The 16,274-nt window shown below is 47.4% G+C and overlaps 1 protein-coding gene across 2 annotated transcripts; it reads left to right on the top strand.

Moving 5' to 3' along the window:
• The first annotated feature begins 1,358 nt into the window (after positions 1 to 1,358).
• On the top strand, positions 1,359 to 15,685 carry fgfr4 (fibroblast growth factor receptor 4). 2 transcript variants are annotated; one of them, XM_069709626.1, is made up of 21 exons: positions 1,359 to 1,887; positions 4,017 to 4,204; positions 5,919 to 6,088; positions 6,166 to 6,316; positions 7,073 to 7,123; positions 7,660 to 7,929; positions 8,010 to 8,120; positions 8,209 to 8,375; positions 8,465 to 8,588; positions 9,232 to 9,422; positions 9,501 to 9,639; positions 9,742 to 9,935; positions 10,032 to 10,177; positions 10,418 to 10,539; positions 10,644 to 10,754; positions 10,869 to 11,059; positions 12,667 to 12,789; positions 13,095 to 13,165; positions 13,318 to 13,455; positions 14,962 to 15,067; positions 15,416 to 15,685. In XM_069709626.1, exons 2-21 carry the CDS (start codon positions 4,090 to 4,092, stop codon positions 15,572 to 15,574), a joined length of 2,850 nt encoding a protein of 949 aa, XP_069565727.1. In that variant the 5' UTR covers positions 1,359 to 1,887; positions 4,017 to 4,089; the 3' UTR covers positions 15,575 to 15,685. The 2 variants fall into 2 exon arrangements, with proteins under 2 accessions (XP_069565727.1, XP_069565726.1); XM_069709625.1 differs by having other exon boundaries at positions 3,707 to 4,204.
• Positions 15,686 to 16,274: the final 589 nt, after the last annotated feature.

The following is a 16,274-nucleotide window of genomic DNA, read 5'->3' as shown; positions in this document are numbered from 1 at the left end:
CTCCCGTTTTTTTTCTTTTAGCAAAATCAGTTGTTAGCTATGTTAGCAGGTTGTTAGCTGCTTATTAACTTGAGTTTAGCGTGTTTTGAACAAAATGAGGTGTTTGTTTTCGCTTCGTTAGCCGGTTGTCGGACTGTCAACATCGAGTTCGACTGATGTTCTGAGGGACCAAAAATCTGATGCAAGGGACGAAACCAAAAACCAAAAACCAAAAACCAAAAACCAAAAACCAAAAACCAATCTTGGATGTTTGTGATCTTCGGGCCCTCAGTCGCCACCGCTTAAAAAAAACAAAAAAAAAACAGCCATGGTTCTGTGGTGGAAATCACTGCATGGGCTCAGGAACACTTGGCTGTAAGGTTTTTTTGTTTAAATTATTTCTAAAGTGAGATTTCTAATTTTTTCTCTTCTCTCTCTCTCTCTCTCTCTCTCTCTCTCTCTCTCTCTCTCTCTCTCTCTCTCTCTCTCTCTCTCTCTCTCTCTCTCTCTCTCTCTCTCTCTCTCTCTCTCTCTCTCTCTCTCTCTCTCTCTCTCTCTCTCTCTCTCTCTCTCTCTCTCTCTCTCTCTCTCTCTCTCTCTCTCTCTCTCTCTCTCTCTCTCTCTCTCTCTCTCTCTCTCTCTCTCTCTCTCTTGTTTCCAACGTTGCCGACGGACTCCTGGTAGAGTCGGTGTGACTGATGTTCACGAAGTCAAACTGAGCTGAACAAAGAGAAGTTAAGGAGTGTCTTCATGTGATCTTCACTCTTTACATCTATCAGCTGTTTTTATCTCTGCAGCTGATCTCATGCTGCTGCAGCACATTTTATTCTCTCAAACGTTCTCCTTTGTTTCCTGCAGTCCAATCATTTCATTTTATTTAAAACATTTACATTTCTGTGATTTATATTCCCTCAGACATTTAGAATGTGTTTTTATATTGTAATAAACTGAATCCTCCACGAGACAGAGCTGCAGACTCAGCTGATAAAACCTGTTGATCTCTGCTGTAATGGGATTACTGCTCTGCTTCGTTCACTGATGCAATGAAGAGAAAAGCTGCTTTACTGAAGAGCAGTTAACGCGCAGTAAAATATGAGACATCATCATAAACTCCTTCATGTGGAGACTTTCTGGAAGAGGACGAAAGTTTGATGGAGAGAAAAATCGTCCGATGAGTCCAGAGTTCATCTGCGCGCCAGAGGCGGGAGAGAAGGGAGGGGGGAGGGGGGAATCTGGAAGCTCTGTGGGGATGGGGGTGTTGTTGGTGTGGGGGTAGCAGGAGTGTACCCCTCCCCTCTCTCCTCCTCCTCCTCCTCCTCCTCCTGCTCTCACACCATTGTTGTTGTGGCTCCGGAGAGCAGCGGAGTGCTGCAGCAGGACTGTTGGAGGGAGGACGCAGTGTGTCTCTGTCTCGGTGTCTGTGTGTTGGAGGGACGCGGACTGGAGAGGCTGAGTTCCACGTTTCAGCAGCACAGCTCACATCTGACCGGATAAACCTGGAGAGGAGCGCGTGTCGAGGCGCTGCGTAAAGACGCACGGACAGACTTCTCCAAGACTCCGGGACACGTTTCTTCTTCCTCCTCTTTACCGGATTCTCTTCATCAGCAGCTCCCACCGGGTTTCTGCCGCTTTCTGTCCCTCCATGGATTCAGCGCTGTGAGCGGCGGACTTTGCCCCGGGATCACAGCTCCTTCCCCCGCGGTGAGCAGCCGCTGAGCCCGGCAGCCTGTCCTTCACGGTTCTGATGGATTTATGAGCTCCAACTTCCAGTTCAGTCGGATACACAGAAGCTCTCAGACCACTGTGGAAGTACCGGAGCTCCAAATGAGGATTTCAATGTTCCCTGGGATCGTCCGGGACCAGGAGTGATTCACCGGGGGAGCCAGTCGTCTGAGACCGGGAGGAGAGGTGGGTGAGACGGACTGAGACAGCTGGAGCTCCCGGAGAGTAGTGTTCATTCATTTCAAAGGAGCAGGAGGAGTAAAGGGTTAAAACACAACATTATATGTGAAATAAAACTTCAGATGTCACCTTTACGGGAAGTTTTTTTGATTCTTTATACTTAATTTATTTTCAGCAGTTTTCTAGAAAACAGGAAAACTTTGCTCTTATTTTTTTCACCGTTTGACGTAAACAACTTTGAATTCATAAATTAATCTTAGTTTTTCTTTTTAAATCTTATTTTATTAAATCAAGTTTTGTAAATCAAACATGTCGGTTAAACATTGAACCTTCACACGGATTGTTTGTGTCGCTCCGAACTGAACTTTGACCTCAGCTTTCATTAGAAATATAAAAACTGATCTATCACAAACATAAAAGTGATCAGACTTCAGATGGATGAGGTTTCATCGGAGGAAAACAGAGAATAGAAAGTGTCTCTTAACTCCCAGCTTTTAAAATTATTGATCTGAGTGTAATTCAGCTGAACTGATCGAGCTTATTGATCAGAACCTGATCAGTCAGAGGGACTGAACCACACCAACACAATCACTGTTTTCATTCGGACCTCCACGACTTTCATTTTTCATCTAAAAGGCAGAAACAGAAAAAGACACGTTTTAGGTTGAAATAGTATAACTAATCAGAACCAATCAGAACCAATCAGAACTATTCAGAACCAATCGGAACCAATCAGAACTAAATAGAACCAATCAGAACCAATCAGAACTATTCAGAACCAATCGGAACCAATCGGAACCAATCAGAACTAATCAGAACAAATCAGAACAAATGAGAACCAATCAGAACCATCAGAACCATCAGAACAAATCAGAACCAATCAGAACTAATCAGAACCCAGTAGAACCAATCAGAACCAGGAGAACTAATCAAAACCCAGTAGAAGCTATCAGAGTGCAGCAGCAGAAAAAGTTTTCAGCCCTTAATCGAGAAAGAAAACGTTTCATTCAGAGAGCTGGTTCTTTGAATGTGTGTGTGTGTGTGTGTGTGTGTGTGTGTGTGTGTGTGTGTGTGCGTGCGTGCGTGCGTGCGTGCGTGCGTGCGTGCGCGCGTGCGTGTGTGTGTGTGTGTGTGTGTGTGTGAGTGTGCGTGTGTGCGTGCGTGCGAGCGTGCGTGCGCGTGTGCGTGTGCGTGTGAGTGTGTGTGTGAGTGTGTGTGTGGTTTGGTTCTGGCGCCTGAGTGCAGCTTGCAGCAGGAAAATCAGCGGATTGTTTCTTTAATTCTTCCAACCTGTATGAAGTTTGTTTTAAGGAGACATTTTTTATAAACAATAACTCTATAATTATAATATTATTCTGTCTTGTTGTCAGTTTTATCAGGTGAACTCCCCGTTTATTGATATTTAAGTTATAAATGTTGATATTTGAGTCGATGAAACGATCCAGTCGATATTTTAATGATTTTCAGGATCATAAATCTCAGATTCAGTTTCATATCTGTGATGAGCGTTTTCTGTTTTTTGTCTTCTGTGACAGTGAACTGAATATATTTCTATTTCTAGACTGTTTATTGGACAAAATAAGAAATTTTAAGGCTCAAACACATTTATAGAGCTAAGAAATAATAATTAAATTAATTAATAATAGTTATTAATAAAATAACTATAAAAAAAGCAAAGTTTAGTAGTTTATTCAGCTCCTAATAAAAGACCTGCAGAATTAGGTATGAACTGATTTTTGAGACACTCTGTCCCTCCTGTCTCCCGTCTGTCCCTCCTGTCCGTCCCTCCTGTCTGTCCCTCCTGTCTCGTGTCTCCTCGTCTCAGCAGCTCTTGAGTGTTTTCCCAGCGAGGATCCATTATGATCCGGGACAAACATCAGCACTGTTCCTTATTAATGTCTCCGGGACATTGTGAGGAGGACAGGAGGACAGGGGGACGGGAGGACAGGGGGACAGGAGGACAGTCAGCAGGACATCATGTCCTCTTTTTCCTCATCTGACTGAGTTTTTTAACCGTCTGGATTCAAACAGAACAGAAACGTTTGTGTCTTCATGTCAAGAATTCTGATAACCGGCTGCTTCCTGTTTGTTTGTTTGTTTGTTTGTCTGTCCATTTGTCTGTTTGTCCCATGCAGGATCCAGGTTTCGGAACCTTGCAGCCGATGCCCACGAACATACACACACACACACACAGGACTCGGCAGGAAGATGGCGAGGGTCCGCAGGTTCTCCGTGTTCTCCGTGTTCTCCGTGTTCTGCGTTCTGCTGACGTGTTCGGTGGGCGGAGTCACGGCCAGAAACATCGACGAGTTCAGGACGAAAGGTAGGACCCCGAATGTTTGAAACTCTGTTTCCTGTTTCCCCTTCAGGAGGAAAGTGTGTGTTTGTGTGTCCGAACGTTTACGTGTGTATCTACGAATGTTTCGATGAGTCCATGAAGAAGAAGTTTGGTGGAGCTGGCAGGAAGTGGAGGAGCAGCAGTGAGGTGGAGGCTGATCTGTCAAGGCTGGGAAGTGTAAATGTGTCTGGTGCGTGCCAGCTGTGAGGAAGAGGAAGATGAAGAAACGTCTGTTATGAATCCTCCAGTTCAGATTCTGTCCGTCACCATCTTGATAGTTCGGAGCGGTTTGGAGCAGGAAGTGACCATATTTGGACGAGCTGGGGGAGGAGCCAGAGGTGGATCTGACCGATCTGATCGGAAACCTGACGATACTACGCCCCGCCCACCGATAGCTGTAACCTGACTGCACCACAGGCCTGTCAATCAAACAGACACGCCCCCAAAACCAGGTCTTCTTGAATCTTCTTTTCTAATGAATGAGGGATTATTTTCAGATGGACCTCCAGAAAACTAATAAGAAGGAGTGACTTTAGCTAACAACACCGAGATAACTGATGGACACATTTTATTCACTTTGGATTTGATGAGAGAAGTTGAATGGGAGTCTATGGAGCCGGAGGCTTTTTGGAGCCGACCTCTAGTGGCACTCGCTGGTATTGAAGCTGAAGACACTTCTGGATCAGAACCATTTTACAGACCTGAAGCTACGAACTCTTTTATATCCAGTCGGTGGTGAGACATCCATCCCGCTGCCAGCTGACTGGCGGCGTGTTTGTGTTGTTTATTGTTGTGTAGATATTGTGTATTGTTGTGTAGATATTGTGTATTGTTGTGTAGATATTGTGTATTGTTGTGAAGATATTGTGTAGTAGATATTGTGTAGATATTGTATATTGTGTAGATATTGTGTAGATATTGTGTAGTAGATATTGTGTAGATATTGTATATTGTGTAGATATTGTGTATTGTTGTGTAGATATTGTGTATTGTTGTGTAGATATTGTGTAGATATTGTGTAGTAGATATTGTATATTGTGTAGATATTGTATATTGTGTAGATATTGTGTAGATATTGTATATTGTGTAGATATTGTGTAGATATTGTGTAGTAGATATTGTGTAGATATTGTGTAGTAGATATTGTGTAGATATTGTATATTGTGTAGATATTGTGTAGATATTGTGTAGTAGATATTGTGTAGATATTGTATATTGTGTAGATATTGTGTAGATATTGTGTAGTAGATATTGTGTAGATATTGTGTAGTAGATATTGTGTAGATATTGTATATTGTGTAGATATTGTGTAGATATTCCCCCACTCCCTCGCTGACACTTCTCTGCTCAGAGTTCATCTCAGCGTCCTCGTCTCATTAACACTTTACAGTCAGAGCTTCTTCTTCATATGTTCTTCTATATTTTTGCTGCTGATGACTTCCTGATGTTCTGGACTCTAAACGGACTAAATGTTGACATGTCAGCGTTTAAATCCTGCTGCTTTCCGTCTGTTTTTCTTTCTGTTGCTTCAATCAGCCGCTCTGATTTTCCTTTCTGTGTGTGTCTGTTTGTTTACCTGCGTTGTTCTCCGGCTCATTAGAGGAACAGATTTCCTTTCCACTAAACGCTCGCAGGACGCAACCAGACAGAAAATGAGTGGTTGTCGACCTTCCTCTGACTCCGCCCTCCTCTCCTCCAGATCTCCGGGTGTCCAGGTCTCTGATCGTACCCGGTTACCCAGAGAATACCACGGCGTTGGCAGGCAGTCAGGCCGAGATGCTGTGTAAAGTCCACCGGCCGGCGTCCACCAGGGTGCAGTGGCTGAGGTCAGAGGTCAGAGGGCCGGGGCGGAGCCTCAGAGCTCTGACGGTGAGAACAAACACCCCGCCGCTCCTCTCTCTGATTCATGGCGTTATAAAGATGTTTAATAACCTGTCTCTCTTCAGCCTCTGCAGAGCAACGCGTCCAAGCTGAACGTCCTCCATCTGTCCAACGTCACCGAGGAGGACGCAGGAGAGTTCATCTGCATGGCCGAGAGCTCCCACGCAGGACGGACGGTGCAGGCCATGCAGTCAGCGTGGCTCCACGTCCTGCCAGGTGACATCTGTCAGACGGCTTCCTGCCACATGTCCTTAAAAAAAACCTCACTTTCAGGACGTTTATGTCACTTTTGGGAAATTTATGTCATTTTTAGCAAGTTTACATCGCTTTGATTGAATGTGATCTAAACAGCATCTGAAGCTCTTATTTTGAAGGCAGATGTTTTCTTTGTTTCTATATTCCATCACAGACGGTTTGTTCTGGAAAGATTCGTCACTTTAGACTCTTTTTATCACTTTGGGCTCCTTGATGGTTCTCTGAGTTCAACACAAAAAGAAAAACACTTTACAAGTCAGATATTTCTGGGATGTGCAGCAGGATTATTATCACAGGAAGTTGGCACAAATTACTCTTCAGCAGGAAGGTTGTAGAAACAATTCACAATTTATTTCCTTGAGTTGCAATTTTTGCTCATTTTTGCAATTTTACGGCAAAAATCCGCTGCAATATTAAACATGATCAAAACAATCACAAAAAACAACAACTCTGAAATCCTGGAGGGACCGTAAGCTAGTTACCAACATATTACTCTTTGTCAAGGAGATGGAAAATTAATAATTTTTTTAAAGATTTTTGTAATTTTACTGTAAAAAAAACTTGATTTATTATGGCGCAAAATCAAAAACAATTTAATTGCAAAAAAACTCTGCGACCTCTTGGAGAGACTGATTTTATTCCATTGCTGTTTCACATCAATCAACCAAGTAAGCAATTATAAATTCTCTTTTCTAAACCACAACGTTTCGGTTACAGGTGTCATCATTTCCCAAACGGTGGAGCTGAGCGCTGCTGAAATCCCTTCAGGTAACTTCACTCTGAATGTTTTATCATCAGATCTCTAAAGCTCACACAGTTCCTCTATTTTTCATGAAGTGGAATAACTTGAGTTGATAAAGATTTCTGAACGTAAGAAGAGTTGGTGGCCGTCTGTGTGGGCTCTTCCTCCTTCTCCTCCTCCTCCCCCGGCTGTTACAAACCTCCCCTCAGATTTACTCTCCGTCCGCCGTCTCGCTGCTACGTGTTCATTAGCTCCGGCCTCTCGTCCTCCTCCTCTCCTTTCTTTCGCTCCTCTTTGGAGGGAGTTAGCGGTGTTAGCTCGATCGCTCTCAGGCCTGCAGTAATCTACAGAGGAACAAAAAGATGAAGAGGAGGAGGAGGAGGAGGGGTTTGAGTGGAGGAGGGTCGGGTCAGCCGGGCCTTCTGGTCTCCATGGTGATTTCATTGTGTGGATGTGGGGACGGGAGATAATGAGGGTTGAGAAGTTGAAGGTCACAGTTGCGTGGAGACGAAGGTCGAAGCAGAAAGAAAACAAAGAGAAATAAACTGCAGCGTTCCAACAGATGTTCTGGAGGATCTGAGCGAGGACACGTCGGAGCACCTCCTGCTGGAGCCGGGCAACGTCCTGAAGCTGCGCTGTGACGGGAGCTCGCGGCCCGGCATGGCGGTGAACTGGTACAAGGAGGGCGTCCGGGTCCTGCCCACACCCCGCATACAGATGCGCGGCGCCGTCGTGGAGATTGCCGACGTCACCTACGAGGATTCGGGCGTTTACGTGTGCGTTCTCCGAGGAACCAAAGAGCCCGTGAGGAACTTCACCATCACTGTGGCAGGTGAGGAACCAGCAGCTGGTTGAACAGGTGAAGTTTATGGCTTTTCTGTCCGTCTCTAATTTGTAGTTTCATGTGCGCAGACTCGTTGGGGTCCGGCGACGATGACGATGACGAGGACGAAGGCCTGGAGGACGAAGGCCTGGAGGACTCGTTGGCCGAAACAGAAAACGACCAGGTTTACTTCTCCAGAGGTGCGTTCGCTCGTTCGCTTGTTCGCTCTTTGAGAAATTGTCCCAACTCGACCTCCAGGTTTCAATCGGCTGCTCTCCGTCCTCGCAGGTCCGTACTGGACTCACACCCAGCGCATGGAGAAGAAGCTGTACGCCGTTCCTGCGGGGAACACGGTGAAGTTCCGCTGCCCGGCGATGGGAAGCCCGATGCCGAACATCCGCTGGCTCAAAAACGGACGCGAGTTCAAAGGCGAGCACCGAATCGGCGGCATCAAGGTGAGTCGGGCGAACGACCTCCCGACTGCTTCATAAAGACTTCGGTCTCTCGATCTTCCCGTTTACGTGTCCTTGTGTTCCTTTGGCAGCTGAGACACCAGCACTGGAGCCTGGTGATGGAGAGCGTCGTGCCCTCAGACCGAGGAAACTACACCTGCGTGGTGGAGAACAGATACGGATCCATCGCTCACAGCTACGTCCTCGATGTCCTCGGTAAGACGTGGATCTGGGCTGAAGGTTTGGTTTCAGACAGACGGAGCTGCAGTCAGCACTTGTTGAAAAAGCATCCAGTCACGGAGGGTGGGTGGTGGTGGTGGTGGTGGGGGGGGGGGTCACGGAGGGGGTGAGGAGAAGGTGACAGGGGCGCCTGATTTCGGCTGTGGCGGCCAGGATGTGGACGGTCAGGCGTCCGCTCCGGTTTTCTACCTGACTTGTGACGAGAGCCGAAGCAGGCGGCGGATTGTTTGTTCGTTTGTTGGCTGTCCGTCCACCGCCGGGTCAGTTTCTGACTAACGAGGCAACTAACGAGATCAGAGCGCGAGAGTGACCGCAGATCAAAGGGAACGGCGACAAAGAGGCGCGCTAATGGAAGCGGTTTTCATCCCGGAGCGACGTTTCCTGGTCCGCTGCCAGCTCAGAAACACATTAAAGCTGACAGACACAATCGCTGACCGTATGAAGACGTTTGTTTACAAAGCGCTCGCGTTTGTCGGCTGTTGAATATCTGCGTGTTTCCAGCCGCTGCTCTCTTTGATTCCCGCCGACACCGATTCCTGTCCATGTTTCTCTGGGAAAGACGGTTAAATGAGGACTGAAATCCCTTCAGTGTTTCTGAGCCGCCTCGTGTCTCCTGCAGAGCGTTCGCCCCACCGGCCCATCCTGCAGGCCGGCCTGCCCGCCAACACCACGGCGGTGGTGGGCAGCGACGTGCAGTTCCACTGTAAGGTCTACAGCGACGCCCAGCCTCACATCCAGTGGCTCAAGCACATCGAGAGGAACGGCAGTCGCTACGGGCCCGACGGGACTCCCTACGTCCAGGTGCTCAAGGTTGGTACCGCAACACGGCCGATGATTTAACCAGAAGAAGAAAGTCCTCCGTTTAAATCCTCGCTTTGTTTGGTGCAGACCGGCAGTCTGAACATGTCAGAGGTGGAGGTGCTCTACCTGTCCAAGGTGACCGTGCAGGATGCCGGAGAATACACCTGTCTGGCCGGGAACTCGATCGGCTTCGCCCACCAGTCCGCCTGGCTCACCGTCCTCTCGGGTACGGACGCGACCGAAGGCTGCGTGACGACAACAGACTCGTTTCAAAGTTTGAACGTTGGTGTCTGCATGTAGTTTTGATGGATTTTCCCGGTTCCTGCAGAGGAGGAAGCGGCAGACGCCATGGACACCATGGAGACCAAGTACACCGACATCATCATCTACGCCTGCGGGTTCCTGGCTCTGATCATGGCCGTCATCATCGTGGTGCTGTGTCGGATGCAGGTCCATCCAACACGGGAGCCGTTCGATGCGCTGCCGGTCCAGAAGCTTTCCAAATTCCCTCTTCGCAGACAGGTACGTCTGTTCGTGGAAAACATTATCCGACCGCATCCTGAAACCTTCCTGTCTGTTCCCCAACTAAAGCCTCCTCTTCTGCTTCTCCTCCTTCAGTACTCGGTGGAGTCCAACTCGTCGGGGAAGTCCAGTGCGTCTCTGATGAGGGTCGCTCGCCTCTCGTCCAGCTGTTCGCCGATGCTGGCCGGAGTCATGGAGTTCGAGCTGCCCTACGACCCGGTCTGGGAGTTCCAGAGGGAGAAGTAAGACTTCTGTTTACACATTTCATTTTGTTATAAAAGATTCCTGCCTTTTGCAAAGAGCATGTTTCTCCTCTGAGTTTAGTTTGGCTGCTGGGACTCGCATCATGTGGAGACCTAAAAAGAAACGAACCCGCAGCTCATTTCTGGCTCCGTCCAACCTGTAGTTAAAGAAACCAGACCTCCAAATTATGGATCTGTACAGTTCTTATTTGGACATACTTTCTCTGCTCCTCTCTCTAGTTTAACTTTGGGCAAACCTCTGGGAGAAGGCTGCTTCGGTCAGGTGGTCAGAGCCGAGGCCTACGGCATCAACAAGGAGGGTTTGGAACAAGCCGCCACGGTGGCCGTCAAGATGCTCAAAGGTAGGAACGAAGAAAAAGAGAAGAAAACACGTCGTGAGGTTTGTTTTATGTCTTCTGACTGTGAGGATGACCGACTAAACCGACAACGTTCGCTCCCCCCTCAGATGACGCCACAGATAAAGACCTGGCCGACCTGATCTCAGAGATGGAGCTGATGAAGGTGATGGACAAACACAAGAACATCATCAACCTGCTGGGAGTCTGCACACAGGACGGTGAGCACAACGCTAACCTACACTGGAGACTGTTCCCTCCTTGGTGGTCCCGAGCCTCCAGGCTGAAAACAGCCCTGTCCTAAATCCTGTTTGTGCCCCCCCCTTCCCCTCCAGGCCCTCTATATGTGCTGGTGGAGTACGCCTCCAAAGGCAGTCTGAGGGAGTACCTGCGGGCCCGCCGGCCTCCAGGCATGGATTACACCTTTGATGTGACCAAAGTGCCTGAGGAGCAGCTCACCTTCAAAGACCTGCTGTCCTGCGCCTACCAGGTGGCCCGGGGGATGGAGTACCTGGCCTCCAAGAGGGTACGTTCACTTTAAAGACTTCTAGTAATAGAAGAAGAAGCATTAGAGGCTGTAAATCATCGTTGACCCAAATAAGAAGGAAAAGCCTCACAGTTTGCTTTTAAAGTCTTCAGACTCCTCCCGAACTCTGCTGACACCATGCATGCTACGCTCCTACATCGATAAACCGGCTGCTGATTTATGTTTCCACTGCTGTCAATCAAACTCTGCTTTACTTCCATTTTCGTGGTTTAATCGGACATTTTGGGAAAGTTTTAGTAGCCTGACTGTCACTTGCTGCTCTGAAGGGAAGAACGATATTTGATTTGATGAGATGAATCTACGACAGAAGCAGTTTAGTTTCCAGCTCTTTGAATGTTTCTGCTGCTTCGGCTGCATGTTTACATATCAAACACGTCTGAAGCGTGTCTGGTCGTAGAGGAACACGTCTGAAGCGTGTCCGGTCGTAGAGGAACACGTCTGAAGCGTGTCCGATCGTAGAGGAACACGTCTGAAGCGTGTCCGGTCATAGAGGAACACGTCTGAAGCGTGTCCGGTCATAGAGGAACACGTCTGAAGCGTGTCCGGTCGTAGAGGAACACGTCTGAACCTTCATGGAAGACGCTTCAGGCCGACAGCGATATGGGATCGGTTTCTTTGTGTGTTTTTCGGGTCGATCGGCCCGGTCCAGACTCGGGATGGCAGCACCAGCTGCTTCGTCTGTCCCTTTCTTTCTTTCTCCCCGTCCCCACCCCCTCCTGTTTCTACTCCTTTCATTTTCCCAGCATGCCCTCTGTTTGTGCGCTCCTTATCAACACGTCTCTTTGTATGCCAGCCGGTGTCTCCGACGGGCATTCCTGAGCAGAGAGAAGCTCCGGTCCTGTTTACTCTTCCCCGTCCATCTGTCCGTCCCCTGGTTGCAGGGCTTTGTCCTTTTTAAGCGCCGCCATAAATCTGTTAGCAAACAGGCAGCCGAGCCCTCGTCTGGGTGTCGGCATCGGGTTTCTGGCTCGACGGCCTCCGAAGAATGCAGCAGTCTGGAGACTAACCCTCCATTATGGGAGACCCACAAACCAAGACTGGTTCATTTCGCACGTCCCCACAAACCCCACGTCTATTTCCAATGAAAACCAAAATAAACTTAATGACATCCATTCAATGTGGGCAAACTCTGCTTTCTTTTTTCCTCCCAGAGGTCTGTTTTTTTCTTGGACCTCCAGGATTTCTATATAAAGACGTTGTATTTTTGTGGCGCTCTCTAAAATGAGGCGCCGTGTGTTGACTTTAGACTCCGAGTCTTTTCATTTTTGGAGTGAATCATTTCTACCTCCGTGTTTTTACCCGATCTCTCCAAACCGCAGCCTGAGTCCGACCGGTCGAAACTCAAAAAGAGCTTTTCATAATATAAAACCTAAGATAATAAAATTTAATTTGACCTTCTTGTTAAGGCCAAGACTATAAATGTAATGAAACAAAAAAAAAAAAAAGAAAGGAGGAAACGTTCGGCCTGCTTTTCACATTCGTCTTTAAATCTGGGAAACCACAAACATTTAAACGTTTAATCTTCAAATCTGAAGCTCCTGTTTGGTCGTCGTCGGTCTTTAATTCGTTCTCTTCTCCCTCCGCAGTGCATCCACAGAGATCTGGCAGCCAGGAACGTCCTGGTGACGGAGGACAACGTGATGAAGATCGCTGACTTTGGCCTGGCAAGAGGAGTCCACCAGATCGACTACTACAAGAAAACCACCAACGTGAGTGGCGCTCTCTGGCTTCGTGTTTTCAGGAACTTCGCGAAAGATAGAAGTAGTTTTAGTTTTGCCGACTCTGACCTTTAACCCCCTGAAGGAGAAGTGAGGTGTCGGTATTATTCAGGTTAGTTCACTGGTCGGGATGGAAGCGGTTTGTTTGTGAGCTTCGTCCCGCTGAGCTTTAAGACAGATGTCTGATGTTGTCCTCTGACTGGCAGCGGACTTAATGGGACTTAATTAGAAAAGAGTGGCTGCGGGGGGGGGTTTAGTTACCGTGGAGGTCTGACATGTCCTCGTCCGCTCTGCAGGGCCGGCTGCCGGTGAAGTGGATGGCGCCGGAGGCCTTGTTCGACCGAGTCTACACCCACCAGAGCGACGTGTAAGTCCAACTTCTCTGAAAATGAAAAACGCGCTTTAAACCAAAGAATTCCAACAAAACGAATTCCAAAGATCTTCTGTGATGTTCTCTAAACGCTTCCTCCAACCTACTAAATGCTCGTACCTGCCCGTTAACTCCCCGTCTGTCTGCAGGTGGTCGTTCGGGGTGCTGATGTGGGAGATCTTCACGCTGGGAGGTTCCCCGTACCCCGGCATCCCCGTGGAGGAGCTGTTCAAGCTGCTGAAGGAAGGACACCGCATGGACAAACCCTCCAACTGCACACATGAACTGTAAGCAGGACCGAGCTACGTTTACATCCCAGCAGACGGAGATCATGTCAGCCACAAACAGAACCCGAGCGCTCCCTGGAAGTCTGATTCTGTCGAGCACCGTCCGAGTTTGGCGCCGGATCTCCTCCACGGAGTCAAAACGTCGTTCAGCTCCGACTTCATTTTGAACGACATTGTGTTTAAAGTCGCTTCGCATGAGAAGCTTTTCTAATTTGAATTATGACTGACTGAGAAACACAAACAGTTCAAGTCGGAAATATTTGCGGTGAGAAATATGACGGTCTGGGCCTTTAAACGTGGCTTGGAAAGAAACATTTATTTGGTTTGACCTCAAAACAATTTCTAGTTTAATACCACAAGGAGCCAGTTATTGTTGGATGAAGACCACCAGGTTTTTTTAGATGAAACTCCGCTGCATCAGAGAACAAGTTTCTCAGAGAGAGAGTTTGAGATCGACTCATTCACACATTTACACATTTATACATTTATACATTTATACATTTATCCATTTACGCATTCACACATTTACACATTTACACATTTAAACATTTACACATTTATACATTTACACAAACGCTTTACGGGAACATTTGTGATTTCACCACCGACCTGAAACTGGAGCAGACAAACATCAGGTTTTGGGGAAACATTTTTGAGCAACAAAATCTTTAACACGCGGGTGTGTTGTCATGTTAGAGAAGCCCGTTGCCATGGTGACACAGTTCAGGTGGTTTGTGTTCTCTGGTTTTCCAAAGATGCAGCAACAGACAGGAAACTGAAACAAAGTGACAAAAGAGGGAAGAAGAAGAGCACACAGACTAAATACAGCAGGGAGGGAAGGACAACAAGGGACAGGTGGAACTAATCAGGGGGCGGGGCCAACAATCATACAAAGGACAGGAAGTGAAAACAAAGACAGACAATAAGAGGTGAGTCTTTTCAAAATAAAACAGGAAGCACTAAACCCAGACTGACCTGAAGACTACGAACCAGAACAGAAGCTCAGAAGGTCCCGGTGGAACTCGGTGTTGACAGTCTGACTCTGGGGGACCAATTCATGGTGACACAAAGAAAACCCAGCTGGTGTCTCCTTCAGTCTTGGACAGTGAAGCTCCGCCCCTTTTGACACGTGAACGTCAATCAGGCGTGTTGAAGATTTTATTCCCAAAAATATTGTTTCTCTGCTCCAGTTTCAGGTTTCCATGGTGACATCACAGATGTTCTCGTACCGGCGGTCACGTTAACGTGTTGAACTCAGTGATGATGATGATGATGATGATGAAGAGACGACACTCTGAATTCTTCCTCATGAAGGTTGTTGATCCTCCGTGTTGCATCACCGTGCTGCGTTCAGGAACCGAGTCTATCGATCGCACCTCGTATCGTCTCGTTTCCTTCTAGATCAGAGCCGAACGACATGATTATTTCAAACAGGTTATTTTACCGTTGTCTTACCGAATATGATGCAACAGATCGTTGAGATGATGTCGTGTTTTTTCCTCGTAGCTACATGATGATGCGTGAATGCTGGCATGCGGTCCCGACCCAGAGACCGACCTTCAAACAGCTGGTGGAGGAGCTGGACAAAGGGCTGCTGTCCATCTCTGACGAGGTGGGCGTCGAACACACACACACACACACACACACACACACACACACACACACACTCACTCACTCACTCACACACACACACACACACACACACACACACTCACACACACACACACACACACTCACACACACACTCACAAACACACACACACACACACACACACACACACACACACACACACACACACACACACACACACACACACACACACACACACACACACACACACTCACACACTCACACTCACAAACCGAACAATATTCTGCGACAACGTTAAACGAGCAGCGTTTGTTTGTTGATAAATGTACAGAAATCTAAATGCTTCTATGACCCCCCCCCCCCCCCCAGTACTTGGACCTGTCCACGCCGTTTGAACAGTACTCCCCGTCATGCGAGGACACTTCCAGCTCCTGCTCGTCCGACAACGACTCAGTTTTTACCCACGATGCCTTGTCCACCGACCCCTGCCTGCTGGGCTACCAGGACGCCAAGGCGACTCTCCGGTAGGAACGGTGGAGAACCGGAGAACCGAAGGTCCACCGCCGCACAAAGCTTTTATTCTCACCATGTTTTCTATCGGACCTCCGACACACCGAGGCCGGTTCTTCTTCACGCGATGGAAGTGCTTCGTGCCGTCGGTGCCGCGGACAGTCGGAACGTTTTCAAAGCGACGGCACCGAACCGGACGGACGAAGACAAAATGCTTCGTACCAACCGAAGCGACGGACAGACTTAAAAGACTTTTCAACAAAAATAAAACAAACAAACAAAAAAGATTTATTTTGCTATGATAAAAAAACAACTTAGAAACGGATTGTTAAATATAAATCTCTCTATATAAGATTATTTTACTTTTGTGTTACTTATTTAAAGAGAAAACAGTCTTAAATCTCAGGATGTCTCGAGATAAGAAGTGCCTGAACTGACGGATCTCCTGTGAATATATTAGAAATATTAAAATATTGTATGTACATATCAGCAGCAGAAAGACGATTGCCTTTTATAAATTATTCTGAAAAAGACAAAATGAAGGTTATTGGAGGAGTTCAACCAAGTGCCAAACAAACGTTTTCACTGTCTGCAGCTTCTTTCTGAAACACCAGCGATGTTATTCATCTTACGTACGAGAAAAATACTAAACCCCGACAACACGCCGCTCACAGCTGGTTTGGATGACAAATATTTTTATTTGAATTATGAACGACAA

This window comes from Brachyistius frenatus, unplaced genomic scaffold (assembly GCF_029030835.1).
Source record: "Brachyistius frenatus isolate BFR_SWC_R1_liver_20210118 unplaced genomic scaffold, ASM2903083v1 Contig_84, whole genome shotgun sequence".
Taxonomy (NCBI): Eukaryota; Metazoa; Chordata; class Actinopteri; family Embiotocidae; genus Brachyistius; species Brachyistius frenatus.
Note: the sequence above shows the minus strand (reverse complement) of the source record. Positions and strands in the feature narration are given on the sequence as shown.

What these genes read in the sequence shown, in the direction of transcription:
- fgfr4 (XM_069709625.1), top strand. Translation starts at nt 3,934, where the DNA reads ATGTCAAGAATTCTGATAACCGGCTGCTTCCTGTTTGTTTGTTTGTTT. An exon ending in GTGGCTCCACGTCCTGCCAG is followed by an intron (nt 6,317 to 7,072) that starts GTGACATCTGTC and finishes TTTCGGTTACAG; the next exon opens with GTGTCATCATTTCCCAAACG. An exon ending in CCTACGTCCAGGTGCTCAAG is followed by an intron (nt 9,423 to 9,500) that starts GTTGGTACCGCA and finishes TGTTTGGTGCAG; the next exon opens with ACCGGCAGTCTGAACATGTC.